Here is a 15,681-nt window from a genome sequence, read left to right on the forward strand (position 1 = left end):
TGATATTATTAGTGACATCTCTTTCACACTGGTCTAGTTGATCCTGAATATTTCAAATTGTGGCATCATCTTCTTGACACTTCTTTTGCCTGTCTCTGAAACTGATTAAGTAAGACCTAAAGAAGGTTTTTTTTTTGTTTGGTTTTGCTTTCTGTTAAGGGGGTTAGAGGCGGAGGAGATGAGGAGATAGTATTTTTTACCTTAGCTACACCTATACTTTCCTTATAAGTAAGTCCTGTTTCAATTGGTTTTCTTGGTTTCTATAGTAAGATGGGCTTTTTGTATTGTAATGTTATGAGTCTATAATTTATTTATCATACATTACTGTTCCTCTAAATATAAGCATCTTCACATGTGGGGGCCACTTTATAAATAAATGATCATATTTATTGTTATTAATAAAAGAAACAGTTCACATGCTCACAATCAGGTTTAGTAAATTTGTGAGATGAATATCAGATCTTACCCTGCTCACAACAGCTGCTAGTTCTCTCATCTCACTATTCATGCCAATAAAGGCACTAAGAGGTTTTAGCAATCGTACCTGAAGATAGAAACAAAAAACCTTACATTAAAATGTCTCATAATTTAGAAGGAAAAAAAGTGTACATGAAGACATGGTAACACATTATAATGACCTTTTATTTGATCTCTATTTCTAATTGGATTTCTGAGAATTCTATTTCTCAAATTCTTTTATGTTTTGGTATCTTTTGAAAGACAAACGTAACATAACTGCCACTTACTGAAGGGTCTGGATTATAGTCAAAACTGTTTAAGGTTATTTCATTGGTTGTTCCTTTGATAGCATCTGTGATCAACCCATGGAAGTCAATTACTTGACCCTGAAAGTTAACAATAGTTATTTATTGTGTTGAAATATTTCACTTGAATTTTAGACTTGAGCACTAGATTAATCTCCCATCTTTATTAAAGCTACAGGAACCATGGAGAAGACCCAGAAATAGAGTCCAGTACTCCTAATTTCCAGCCCAGGGTTCATTTTACTACTCCATACAAACTCCTTGTCCTATGCCATCAAATAGACACAGTTTTGTCTCTCCAGATATAAATCTCAGAAGGATGATCACATCCCTGTTGCCACACTCCGACTACCAAATCCAACAATATTATACATTTCATATTATACATTTCAAGTATTCTTAGGCTTTTAAAATGTGCATTCTCAATAGGACATGAGATTACTGGAAGAAAAAACTATGAATATTGAAAACAAATAAACCTGCCATTAGGTAGGTAATTAAGGTGACAGTTTTATTTTTTTTTTACTTTTAGGTGTAAAAGCAAAACAAAATCATTTATGGCCTAGAGCAAGGGTTCCAAATAGGAACTATGCAGAAGAGGACAAGATTGAAGGTTTCACTCCTTGGGCATTTAAAATTTCTCTAACTTCAAATATTTATGGACTGAAGAAGGGGTGAGGGTGACAGGGTCACACATTCCTCCCTGTATCTTGATAATGGGAATGAGAGTGATTCAGGAAACTTGTAGTGCACCCCCTCCTTTCTCTAAGGTCAGCTGTCTAGGTTGCCATCTTCTTTTCCACATATCTTCCCAACATCCCACCCAAAAACAATTATAATGCTTCAGAAAGAACTCACCACAAAAACAATGGGGACCACTTATCACTGAATTGAAAATGTTAATAATGAAGCCAGAAGACCCAACAGTAAACTTCCTCTTAATTTGGGGGTGAAGGGTGAAAAAAGTTAGTACTAACATACAGACCATACAGACTAACTCAAGAGATGCTTAATTTTCTGTTTTAATCTCCTATCCAAATTATGCAGAGTTCTAGGCAGTTTTTCTAAACTATTCAATTCATTCACATAAGGGTTGTTTTTTGGTTGATTTGTTTGCCTCAGTTATCTAAGAGGTACTGCATTCTCCACCCTTATTTCAGTTTGGCTGGTTGGAACTAGATGCATCAGAAGTTGCATAAATGAGAGATGGGTTAAAGCAAAAAAATAGAAAAAGGACACAGAAGGAAATAAGAATTCTGGAGGTCATGCTTTGCAGGAGTGTTTTAAAACACAGATGATCACCCAGCAATACTTTAAGAATAAAAGAACTCTTTTCTTTAAAAAATAAATACTCAGGGACAGATAGGTGGCATAGTAGATAGAGCACTGCCCCTGGATTCAGAAGGGACCTGAATTCAAATCTGAACTCAGATACTTAATACTTACTTAGATTGTGACCTTGAAAGGTCACTTCAACCCCATTGCCTTGCAAAAGAGAGAGAGAGAGAGAGAGAGAGAGAGAGAGAGAGAGAGAATCTCTTCTTTCAATATCCATTCAATTTTAGTATCTTCTGCTTAAGATACCATCTATTAAGAATCAGAACATAAAATAAACACAATATAGGAAGAAATTTCTATCAAGGACAAGATTAAAGAACCAGCAACATTTTTCCCCTTCCAGTGTAAATTTAAGTTCCAACATCAAAGATAAAAAGTGACTACATTAGCAAGCCATTATTGACAAGTGGGTAAATAAAATATCATTAAATAATATGTGACAGTCCTACTGACACTTACAACTTTAAATATAATGGATCAGCACTACAACCAGAAAAGGAATTCTATTTCAAAGTCTTATAAGAAATTTTCCCATTTCCAATTATGAGTGTTTGAGTATTTGACTCACCCTTCTTGGTTGGGCATTTTCACACCCCATGCTTTTGGTGATTCCTGATATATTTAAACCAAAGTCAGGAATCTCTGCAGAAGCTGTATTGTCAGTCTCCTAAAGAAGGAAAACAGTTTCAAAAATAAAAATGCAGCTTTGAGCAATGGCCTAGTTGCACTAAGTAAGGTCACCTGTGCTTGTGTCTCATCCTACTAGGTTATAAATTCCACAAAGGCAGAGACTATGGCCCTAGCACAATGCTCTCCACACAGTAGACAATTAATTTTTGGTGAATGAGTAAATAATGGTCACATTTTCTATGTTGTAATGCTGAACTAATTCATTGAACGTTCTTATAAGAATACACTATGGGGGGAAGATTACCTTCAGAAATTAAATATGATATGTTGGTCTTATGAGAAATTTATTCAGTGTTTTTGTGATTTTTTTTGTACATCATTCCAATTGAATGAAACATCAATCTCTATGATTTAATGTAAAATACTATTTTTGATATACCAAGTGATGTTACTAATCAACTATTCCAAAGGCACCTTGACTATACAGTGCTAATTAGTTTATCTTGTCACCTATTACCTTTGCCTCTTTAGCATCATATTGTAATTACCTGAGGTAATTCATAGGCCAGCCTACATAAAAATTATAGAATCTGATTAGATGTTGAAAAGATTCTCCTGGCTAACCGATGATTAACATGATCATGTGCCTTTGCATCTCACTAATCTTCCTTCAGAATATTACTTCTGATTCTTTTTCTTGGCCTTCTACTTTCATTTTACATTATATACTTTCCCTTAAATAACTAACATGAGTTCTCTGTACTTATTTAGGAATAAAAATAAGAGGAGTTACATTTTTATCCTGATCACCCCCTAACCCTCCAGTTCATAACAACCCATATATTTTTTTAATTTTTTTTATGATTTCATTGACATAAGGAAATTCTTGTGGGAAAACTCCCTCTGCCAATGTAAACTAGCACTTGCTCTGAAAACTTCCAGTCTTAAGAAGTTAAGTGACTTGTCTACAGTCACATAGTCATTATATCTGAGGCAGGAAATGAAATCAGGTCTTCATGATTCTAAAGTCAGCTCTGTCTGTCTCTCGCCTGCCTGTCTGCCTTTCATCCTGCCTCTCTTCAGCCTGTTATTCTTGAAACTAGGTTCATGACAAGAGAAAGTCTTCAACAGAAGTGGAACTGCTGAAGGTTCCCTGCAGATTAGGAGCCCTTGCCTGGTTTCTCCTTGCTCTGAGAAAAGACCAGTGCCCATGTTTATAGTGATTCCTCAACCCCAAAAAGTCACAAGAGAAATCTAAAGGAGTCAATGATTTCCTCTCATCTTGTGTCCATTTGATTCCCAAAACAATAACCACAAAAATAATCATTTCTATCCTTTGGCTAGCCATATCTTAACTTCAAAAACTGATGAGGATCAATTACAAAGCACCATTCTGCAAACAAACTCAGGCAGTTCCCTTTTAACCTGTTTAGAGTTATCCTTGTTGGGGTGCTTGGGCTCCAATGTCTTCCCTGATGTTGTCTTTGACTGCGGTCGATGCTGAGGGATCCTAGGAAGATTCTGAGAAGTATCATTCACCACCCTAGGGTACAAAAAACCTTGAAGGAAATTATTGTAACTACTTAATTTGCAGCAAGCAAGCATTCAGGAAGCACAGCACACCTAAAGGGAGAGAGTCACACATCGGACCAAGTCCTTCTTACACACTTCTGCTCTCTGACCTACTCTGTGGGTGCATGTTAACAAATCCCACTCCAAGAAGCAGCATTTCCCAACTCGTCCTCATCTGATCACTCTTGTGTTCCCCTTCCCTCAATTTATCTATGGCACCCTATGGTCTAACAAGTAGCATTAAGTTCTTGTTGCCACTACACCTATGCATTAGATTCTCTAAAGATAAGAACTGTGGATTTTTTACCTAATTTTTGTGTCCCACTCCCTCGGATTCGAACTAATATTAGTCCAACCAGACACACTGTACTTTGACTTCAACAAAATCATGTTATTTTGGTCCTCTACAAGAATGAAGGACAACTAACCAACATGGTTATATACAATAAATGCTCAAAAGGTTTTGTTGAAAAAAAAACTTAAAACTTCACTCAATAATTACTTGGAAATCATTTTTACAAAATATTTTTTAAAATAATTCTTACTAGTTATTACTCAGAATATCTCTATAAAGTGAAAATAAGCTCAATGTATTACAATATCCATTTTAAGGACAAAATAAAAGCAAATGACTTAATTAGGGTGACATAGTAAGTGGGGGAAACTAAGAAAGTCTAAAGTTACAGGTTGTGCTGCCCTCTCTGGTATACAGTTTTTAAATATAAAATTTAAGTGTTCACTAGAATTTTTCCCTCATACACTAATTGATCACCCTCTGTATTTTTGACTTAATATTTTCATGGGAATTAAAAAGTCATAGTTTGTGCATTTGTGTTTGATTTTATAGGCCCTGTTAATAATAGAGCAAAAAAAACATATACTACCATTCTCATCTTGTGGAAAATGCAATGACTAATATCCAGAGACCTGAGTTCTCTTCCTAGTTATATCAAAAACAATCTCATCTGTGGTGAACAGAGAGAGGCAACTTTTCTCTGTCTCACTTTTATCTTATATAAAATGATGAGATAATTTGCATTCTACATATCTCTCTATGCTTTTGTAGGGATGTACAGATTGTCTCTCCAAATGAAATAAAAGTTCCTTGAGGGCAAAGTCTATTTCATAGTTCTTTGATTCTAGTTTGGTAATATGAAATATCTTTGGAAGTCCTATGAGAAGTAAAGATTCTTTACAGAATCTCTCTTCCACACTTATTAATTTCTTTCCTGACTTCCTCCAAAACTCTATTTAAATCTCACCTTCTGAGGGAGGCCTTGCCTGGTTCTCTCCCCCTCCCCCCTGCCCCCCACTGCCTTCCTTCTGGGATTACCTCCAAGATGCTCTGTATGCATCTCCTGCTAATGTAGCTCTTTGCATGGGGAGACCCCATTAGAATGAGAACACTCCATTACGATGGGAAATTTTGGAGAGCAGGTGTTCTGTTTTGGGTTTTTTGCCTTTCTATATGTCCCCAGGGTTCAGTAATAAATGCTTGTTGACTGACATAATTAACATTTAAAAAAAAGTTTCACTTACATTATTGTCTTTATCTCAACATCCCTGATAGGAGATGGGGATTTTTAAATCCATTTGACAAATGGAGAAACTGAAGCATAAGAAGATGAATGAAGGTACTGCTTGGCGATCATCAAAGTTAAGGAAAGAAGTGGAACCCAGGACTCTAGTTCTCCAAACTGGCTCTCCCTAACATTTTATCAAAGCACAAGTAACTTGTGGCTTTTAAAAAGTTTTTTTTTTAAGAAACAATTTTGAGGGGAGGAATACACACACACACACACATGTGGGAGGGGAGGAATATACACATATGTACATATATGTGATGATGATGATGTTGTTTGTCCTTCATTCTCCAAGAAGACCATGACGTCGGAGAACTAATGCCATGATAAGCACATGAATTGGATTTGAGTGAGGGGGTGCTGTGCTAAGTCACCAGTCTCACTTTCCAGAGCCTCCTGTGTCCAGTGGTCAGATATGAATCAGGATGAGTGAAGATGGCCCTGGATGCAAGGCAATCAGGGTTAGGTGGCTTGCCAAAGGTCATACAGCTAGTAAGAGTCAAAAGTCTGAGGGTGAATTCAAACTTCTGTCCTCCTGACTCCAAGGCCAGTGCCCTTTTCACTGTGCCACCTAGCTACAGCTGCCCCACATATGTAATGGGCAGCCAAGAAACAGAAGGGATGGAGCATTTAGCCCTGATTGCCTCACATCCAGGACTGTCTCCAGTGGTCCTGATTCATATCTAGACACTGGATCAGATGACTTTGAAAGAGAAAGTAAGGCCCGTGACAGCACAGAATCCCCTCACTCAATTTATGTGCTTGTTATGGTAGCACCTCCCTGATGTCATAATCGTCTTTGAGGAATGAAGAACAAAAATCACATCCATATATATATATACTCTTAAACATCCCTTGAATTTATTCTTTTTGCTTCCTTTCTGAACTAGTCTTTAGCATGAACTGAACATCTGTTAAGCTGTTTTCAGTTTTGTCCAACTCTTTGTGACCTTATTTGAAGTTGTTTTTGCAAAAATACCAGAGTGGTTTGCCATTTCCTTCTCCAGATCATTTTAGAGATGAGGAAAATAAGGTAAACAGGTTTAAGTGACTTACCCAGGGTCACACAGCTAATATGTATCTGAGGTCACATTTGAACTCAGCAAAAGGTGTCTTCCTGATTCCAGGAATAATGTTCTATCCACTAAACCACCTAGCTGCTGGCTAGAACAAATACACATATACCTGTGTGTACATATGTGTACATATATATATACAGAACCACAAATGTGCACATACACATATGTAACAAAACATACATACATAAACGTACATATATTCTTCTAAAATTTTGAGATAGGCCAAGTTTGACATCTTTAGCAAGGACACACACACACAGAGTCCTCTAGAATTCTAAACTATATAGGTATAATATATAATTATATTATAAACATATATAGCCATATAGTTCAGAAAATATATATACATATATATATATATATATATATATATATATATATATATAGTCTAGAGTTTCAGACTATATTTGTGTAGTCCAAGTTTCATCTTTAGCTAGAATCTAATATATGTGTGTACATATACAAACATATTCCTCTAGAATTCTTGAAAACAGACACACATACACACAAAGACATATATTCACATACATATATATATTTTAGCTAACATTCAAACTTGAACTATCTCAGAAAGGAAAAACAAAGAATAAATTTAAGGGATGTTTAAGAATTAACTAATTCCTTAAACAATTAGTTGTTTAAATTTCCATTCTTAATGACAGCCCTTCATAAGTGAATGCTTACTGGGATCTCTTCCTTGATGTAAAATACAAAAAGCATTATCATGCATGAGTACTAATTTACTAATGACAAAAATAAAGGCACAGACTCTTAATTTTCTTTGGCAATAGAAGTTTAGTGGGAACATAATTCATTAATTTCCTATCTGTCCTTCCTAGTTTTAATCATCGTTCATTCAGATCACTGAATAACAGTCAAAAGACCTGGGTTAAAGTGCCAGAGCTTTCATCTATCCAGTGTGACTTTGGGGAAATCCCTTCCCCTCTCCAAATCCCAATTTCTTCATCTGTTCAATGGGATTATTTAAATGGGGGGTCTTGTACTACCTACCTCAAAGAGTTGTGAAGAACCAATGAAATCATGTAGAAGGCACTTCATAAACACAAAATGCTATATGTAAACTCTGAGTTGGTATTTTGACCTTTTTCTCATATATACATATGTGTCTATATATGTGTGCACACATACTTATGTGTGTGTATGTGTGTGTGTAGGATCTCATACATATGCATCTCATACCTGGCCTTCATCATATATCTCTTATCCACATATCTCTCTCTATATACATCCACATAATACATCTCCAAATACTGGGGTAAAAGCATTCTCAGGCTATCCAATCATCCAGTAAGCTTTTACTATTACAAAGAAACGATGAACTCTAAAAACTCACATCACTCCATTACAGAACTTCTTGCTGGGGTAAGAAATACTGAGGAAGTTCTGATCATGAATTTGGGTTGTAAATAATCAGAATTCACATGTATTCCAAAGTCCTGCTTTTTTAAGATGCCCCCACTGTTTCCTCTCACAAGTAGTTACCATTTATTACTATAGTCTGACTAGTTTTATGAAAACTATAAATAAAAGAATAACACTTTTGTCACACAATAAAACTGTTCCTAAAGAACGGAGTAAAACTACACTAGCCTTAGGCAGCGTATTAACATGAAGCATTTCCACAGCACTTCCTCTCATGCACATGCTCCTCTCCAATCATTTTTATTAGCTCCTCCAAACAGGCCTGTGAGGTGGGTGTAGCTCCTCCAAACAAGCCTGTGAGGTGGGTGTAGTACCCCCAAACTAGTCTCCTTTTAGAGGTAACAGATGAGGGGGTAGGCAACCTACACAAGGTACTCTTTAAACTTTGAAAAATTTTATCCAAATAAGCAATGCCAACCACTTCACCACTTCATTGAAAAAAATCACTAGGACACACTACACAATTTTTTTTATTTATGGGTTACAAAATAGTATAGCCTCTACAGGTGTTCAAACTTTTCCTTCCAATTAAGTTTAAACCTTTCAATAGCAAGAAGAATATTAAAACTTCCTTAACTAAAGAAGCTATTATCTAATAATACTCAGATCTATAAAGATCTAAGCTTGATGGTAAAAAAAAAAAAACCCACATTCTCTCTTTAGGAAAGTCGTTTCTCTAGTTTTGGTTTTTGGTGGTTGGTTTTTTTTTTTTTAACCCTAAATTGGTCATGGCACTGGGGAAGACAAAGGAAAAACCAAGAACTACTGAAGAAAATTGGAATGGAAGAGATGAATGGAGGGAATTAAGGCAAAGAGAAAAAGATGAAACTTGTTGTGATGCAAGACAGACTTTGTTTTTTTTAAAAAAGCAAATTTATCTATAATAATAAAGAGAAAAGAGTAAAGTCTTCGAGGAATTCACATAAGATACTATAAACACAGAGTGGAGCTTTGCTGTGGGATGATCCATGTTAAAGACATAAAATGAGGAAAAGGAATGGAGAAGTCAGATGGAATGCAAGGATAGATCCACCCTAGTAATAGTATATGCAAAGGAGGAATGAAAGCTGAAACTTTAGGGAAAGCCTGGCTTGCAGTGGCACATACCAGGTGTCCCTTTTTTTTTTTTTTGAGAAGTACTGATATAATCTGCTTGAAGAAATACTGCTATACTGTCCTACTAGAAAAGTGAGACAAAGCTTCAAGGCTTAATTTAATTATATAGATGGTCCCAGGCAAAGATCCTCAGTCATGCTCCCTTGAGTCACGCTGATTCCTAATCTTACAGTGGGATGAGATCGATTTTGGGGGAGAAGTCTATGGCCCGTTAAGCTCACATGCCAATGTACAGCTGCTTATAGTCAACAACCATTCATAAATGGATGGTGCGACTCTCAATCCAGAAGCACCTCCCATTAGATGAATAGGAATGAATGTTTTATGTCAACCATAATGCCCTCAGGACAACTGTAATGAGATATTCAAAAACAGTTGATTCCATTCACTTTACCTTCTGGACTTTCCATTTCGTGGCATCTTGTTTTCTTCTGCAGGGAATTAAATGTTGAAAGAAGAAAAGAAAAGTTTAACCAAATTCCAAACAAAGGAAAGAGTAATTCTGACAACTGTCCCTCCTTTTAAGAAATCTGGGCCTGTAACTATAAACCCTACTGAAATGCAGACTCATGCTATTCTTGGCCAATGGCACATGAAAATAAATTACCCCCTGCTATGAGAAAAGCTGAGCCCTGTAGCCTCCTGCATAAGAGGCACCAAAGTCATTGAAATAAGATACCTTGGAATCAAGAGGGCGCTGGACCAGCTTTAGAGCTGTCATTTCATAAAGTTGTCATTTACAAAGTTAATACATGAATCTTGTCAGAGATTTCATGATATTTCTAATGCTGGGTAATTTTACTTGCAAAGAAGCAAAAAAACTGATGTCAGAAACCACAGAAGAATAATGTGAATGGGTGCCACAGTACACCAGAACTAATGGTCAAAACCCCATATCTTATATTATTTCCCCAATGAGCTAATGATTAGGACTTATCATGATTTGTTATTTGATTTCTGGATTTTAAAGCAGCCTTTTGATTTTTTGTAGGATGGAGATAATTGATTTGATAAACTATAGGGATTCTTCTAACTCCAAGATTCTTTGATTTGGGGACATTTGGGTTCAATTGTTCTGAATTCATGGTCCTTCTAGTTTTCTGGTCCTTGAATTAAATGTTCAAGTCAATGGCTTAACAAGTCCCTTGTAAAGAGGACAATGATCTTCCTTGATTTATAATTACTTCCTCCACTTATGGGCTTTTAAGAGTCAATCTATTACTACAAAACACAGGGTCCTGACTTTAGATATTCCCCCAACCAACCTCTATTTACTGCTAACCTATACTGAACCTATGTATTATATTGATTATTATTTGAATTGATAGCTTTCGAGAGCATTTCATTATCTATACATGAGCTATTAGCTTCACCAACGTCCATTTCCCTGTGACTTTCAAGGCAGCTAATAGGTTTTCCTATCTAGCTGGAAAGATCTCTTTGTCATATAGCCCTTTCTATTTTAATAGAAAGAAAAAACAATAGCTCACATTTATAGAGCACATTAACATTTACAAAGATTTTTCTTCAAGGCAACCTTATGAAGAAGGTAGCGGAGTATGGTTATCTCCATTTTATAAATTTAAAAAAATGGAGATTGACAAATGACTTTTCCCCGACTCATCCAAATACTGTCAATATCAAAAAAGAACCCAGATGTCCTGACTTTGAGTCCAGGGCTTTCTTGACTACACAGTCACAAAGGAAAAGTATTCTTGGTCTCTTAAGAACTTTTCATGACAATTTGTGATTCTGATCTTTGAACTCTAAAGTTACTCTAATGGTGAGAGACAGAGCAAAACCTAGACAATTTACCATATTTTAGCACCTGAATCAAGGGGAAGGGAACCATATGATCTTTCTAATATGTTATCTTAACATTAGATAATGGGGAATCATCTTTATTGGGGAGTAAGATGGAAACACTGATTTAAGAGTCTTATTTCACACACACACATACACACACACACACACACACACACACACACACAACACAAACATTTTCACCTACCAGTTTCAATTGCCTTTCTGATGATTTTGGGGTATTTCTGAAATTTTACAAAATAATAGCTCTCATATTCCGTCAAAATAGTTTCAAGATCAACATTGTCACAAACTTCAAAACGCCGTAAGCCTTGTTTGGTTTCTTGTTCCAAAGCATTGGCGGCATCAATGTATCTAGCAATTGCAAAAGAAGTGGATCAATCATTAACAACAACCCTGAGGAAAAATAATGAAAGAAACAGTCACTACAGACTCAAAAAGAAGGACTATACAAAAGAACAAGACCATGTTACATAGAGCAGAATGTACCTTGGTCAGTAGGGTGTGACTAAAAAATAACAAGATAGCCTTTTAAATAGGCTAGCATTTATACATTCATATGTGTGCTGTCTCCTTAAGAACATGACCCTGGGGGCGGCTAGGTGGCGTAGTGGATAAAGTACCGGCCTTGGAGTCAGGAGTACCTGGGTTCAAATCCGGTCTCAGACACTTAGTAATTACCTAGCTGTGTGGCCTTGGGCAAGCCACTTAACCCCACTTGCCTTGCAAAAACCTAAAAAAAAAAAAAAAAAAAAAGAACATGACCCTGAGAGACAGTTAATATTTATATGTTGCCTGATATTTGCCAGGTTCTATGCTACAGACTTTTAATTATTATCTCAATTGATCCTTATAACAGCCCTGTGAGGTTAAGTTCAATTATTATCCACATTTTACAGATGGAAAAAAATGAAGCAAGTAGAGATTAAATGATCTGCCCAGGATCACACAGGTAGTAAATATCTAAGGTTAGATTTGAACTGGGGTCTTCCTGACTCCAAGCCTATAGCTCTAGCCACTGTACCACCTAGCTGTATATCATCAATAACGCTGCTGTTGTTCACAACGTTTCTCAGATGGTAAATTGAGAAATTTGGCAATTATTTTTCAAGTTTATATATAAGCTACATAAGAAAAAAATTTATTAATTTTTAGTGATATTTGTCACTGACCAAAAATGATAATATATTTCAAACCTGATAATATATTTCAAACCTATGTTTTATTTTTTTAGGTTTTTGCAAGGCAATGGGATTAAGTGGCTTTCCCAAGGCCATACAGCTGGGTAATTGTTAAGTGTCTGAGACCAGATTTGTACTCAAGTACTCCTGACTCCAGGGCCGGTGCCCTATCCACTGTGCCACCTAGCCGCACCTTTTTTTTAATTGATAGTTTTCAGAAGCTTTATTTATTATTATTTACTTATATTGTATATTACATCACTTATATATGAGCTATGATCTTTATGCAGCTTCCTATGTTTTTTTAAGAGGGCTACAAGTTTTCCAATTTAACTAGAGAGATGTCAATCAGTCAAGAAACATTTATTTTACTTAGCACTTGTACAGCCAGGTGATGCAGTAGACCGAACGCCTTGAGTTCAAATCTAGCCTCAGACATTTACTAGCTGTGTGACCCTGGGCAAGTCATTTAACTCTGCTTCAGTTTCCTTACTGGAAAATGAACTGGAAAAGAAATTGGTAAAACACTTTAGAATCTTTGCCAAGAAAATTCCAAAAGGAGTTACACGGGTTAGACATGACTGAAACAACAAAACAACAATATAAAAAGTATGATGCTAGCTGAGGATATCAAAAGAAGCAAAAGATAGTACCGTTCTCAAGCAGTTCCCAACCTAATAGGGGAAGGGGCAGCTAGGTAGCATAGTAGATGGAGCACTGACCCTGGAATCAGGACTTGAGTTCAAATCTAGCCTCAGACATTTGATACTTACTAGCTGTGTGACTTTGGGCAAATCACTTAACCCCAATGCCTCATCAAAAAAAAAAAATTTCTAAACAATCTAAAATGTATACAAATAAGAGATAGTTAGAAAAAGACAGGAACTAATTAACGGAGGAAAAGGTCCTAGAGTTAAGAGAAGTTGGGAAAAACTTCTTGCAGAAGACCTAGTTTTAGAAGGGACTTAAAGTAAGACAGTAGCCAGAGATAGAAGGGAGAGCATTCTAGGTATGAGGGACAGCCAGAGAAAGTTAAGAGTCTCTTGTTTGTGGAGCAATTAGCAAGCCAAAGTCATTGGACTGAAGAGTACCTGGTGGAGGATGGAGTACATGAAGGAAAAAAGAAGGAAGCTAGGTTTTGAGGGGGAGGGAGGTGTGTGTGTGTGTGTGTGTGTGTGTGACATGATCAGACCTGTACAGTGGAAAAATCATTGTGGTGGCTTGACTGGAGGATGGCCTGGAGTTAGAGAGATACCTGAGGCAGGCAGAGCTTCTGCCAGGTTATTGCAATGATCCAAGCAGGAGATGATGAGGACCTGCACCGGAGTGGTGGCAGTATCAAAGTAAGATGCTAATGAAGGAAAAATGCCAGAATTTGGCAAAAAAAAATGGATATGGATATCAGTTATTGGATATGAAAGAGGGAAGAGTTGAGGATGATCCATAGGTTGTAAAGATACTACTGTCCTTTACAGTAATAGAGAAATTTGGATGGGGTAGGGTGGGGAGCAGAGAGTTTTAAGGGGAAAGAGATTAAGTTCTGTTTGGGATATCCGGAGTTTAAGATGTCTACTGGACATCCCATTCAAGACATTCAAAAGGTAACTGGAGATAAGGAACTGTTACATACCTCTACTTTGTTCAATAGTCTGGGCCCTTAAAGGAATATTGGCTGTTTCCAGAAGAGCAAACAATCTACTCTCAAAAGACAAAAATTTGTTTCAACTGGGATCCTTCAAAAGGTCATGACTAAAAAGCAATTCCAAACCCTTTGCACAAGAGTGAGGATAAATGTAGACTCTCTGTAGTGAGAGACAATATTCATTTAGATATACAAGTTCTGGCAAATTTATAGGGGTTTTAAGTCAATCAGATAAGCTCCTATAACAAAAGCTTTTATATAATTGCAAGTATTTTTGAATCCTTTATTGAAGAAGTCTACACAAAGCTAGTCAGTGTAAAAGTCTAATACAAAACTAAGTAGTACTACAAATAAAAAAAGCTATGTCTCAAATTTCTGAAATCCAAATGTTTTTATAATTTCTTTCTATATATGTGTTTTGCACCTGGGAGGTAATAGGAGAAGAGGAAGTTTCTTCTCTTAACAGGTCTTTTAAATCAAGGTTACCTCACTGAAGTTTGGAAGACTCCTGTCTTAGAAGGTACAAGATACTATTTTTCCCGTTAAAGTTGTCTCATACAAATTTATGAAGCCAATTTTTTAAAGAATTACAGATGAAGAGCAGCTAGGTGTCGCAGTAGATAGAGCACCAGTCCTAGAGTTAGGAGAATCTGAGCTCAATTTTGGCCTCAGACACTTAATAATTACCTAGCTATGTGACCTTGGGCAAGTCACTTAATCCCACTGCTTTACCAAAACCAAAAAAAAAAGCATTATAAATGAAATGACATTTCCTTATTTTACCAAATATTGTACAAAACAACCATATACAAATACTACATGTGAGGAAAACTGGAAATAATCAACATAGAGAAAGCACTAGTATTAAAGAGAAATGGAAAAGGCTTCCTGCAGAAGGTGGGATTTTAGCTTAAAATGGAAGGAAGCCAGGAAAGCCAGGAGGTAGAGAAAGAAGGAGGAGGGGAGTTGGGGGAGGAGGTAAAAATGAACATTCAGAAATGTTCCAGGAATAACAAGGAGGTCGGGGTCATTAGATCATGGAGTAAATGTTAGGGAGTAAAGGTAAGAAGACTGGAAAGGTAGAAAGAGACTGAGCTGTGAGAGGTTTTGCTTTTTAAAGATAGGGAACCACTGGAATTTGTTGAATAGGGAGGTGACATACTCAGATCTGCATTTTAGGAAAATTAATTTGATGAATGGGGGATGAATTGAAATGGGAGAGATCGAGGCAGGGAAATCAAATGACTGACTATTACAGTGGTCTAGGCAGGAGGTGATAAGAATGGGACCAGGATGATGGCTTGGTGGTTGCAGTGTCAGAGGAGAAAAGGGAGCATTGTGGGGAAAATATTATAAAGGTAAAATCAATAGGATATGAAAATTCATGGGATTGGGGGGAGGGGGGAGGGAAGAGAGAATTCAACAATAAATCCTAGGTTTTGACTTGAGTGACTAGGAGGGTAGTGTTACCTTCAACTATAATAGTCTGGAAGGGGAGGGGGCATTCCA

General features: G+C 36.5%; 1 protein-coding gene across 4 annotated transcripts in view; it reads right to left on the bottom strand.

The window, feature by feature from the left end:
* The window catches only part of KATNAL2 (katanin catalytic subunit A1 like 2), a 143,092-nt gene that overhangs the window by 60,340 nt on the left and 67,071 nt on the right, over positions 1–15,681 (bottom strand). For 2 of the 4 annotated variants that reach the window (XM_074200496.1, XM_074200494.1), the window contains exons 3-8: positions 11,537–11,703; positions 9,920–9,956; positions 4,158–4,275; positions 2,671–2,769; positions 747–845; positions 467–544 (exon numbers count right to left, since the gene is read on the bottom strand). In XM_074200496.1, the coding sequence (XP_074056597.1) occupies positions 467–544; positions 747–845; positions 2,671–2,769; positions 4,158–4,275; positions 9,920–9,956; positions 11,537–11,703 (598 nt within the window). Of the gene's footprint in view, positions 1–466; positions 545–746; positions 846–2,670; positions 2,770–4,157; positions 4,292–9,919; positions 9,957–11,536; positions 11,704–15,681 lie in introns of all 4 variants that reach the window. The other 2 variants (XM_074200495.1, XM_074200497.1) reach the window with 2 other exon arrangements.

This window comes from Macrotis lagotis, chromosome X, assembly GCF_037893015.1.
Source record: "Macrotis lagotis isolate mMagLag1 chromosome X, bilby.v1.9.chrom.fasta, whole genome shotgun sequence".
In the NCBI taxonomy this organism is placed as follows: domain Eukaryota; kingdom Metazoa; phylum Chordata; class Mammalia; order Peramelemorphia; family Peramelidae; genus Macrotis; species Macrotis lagotis.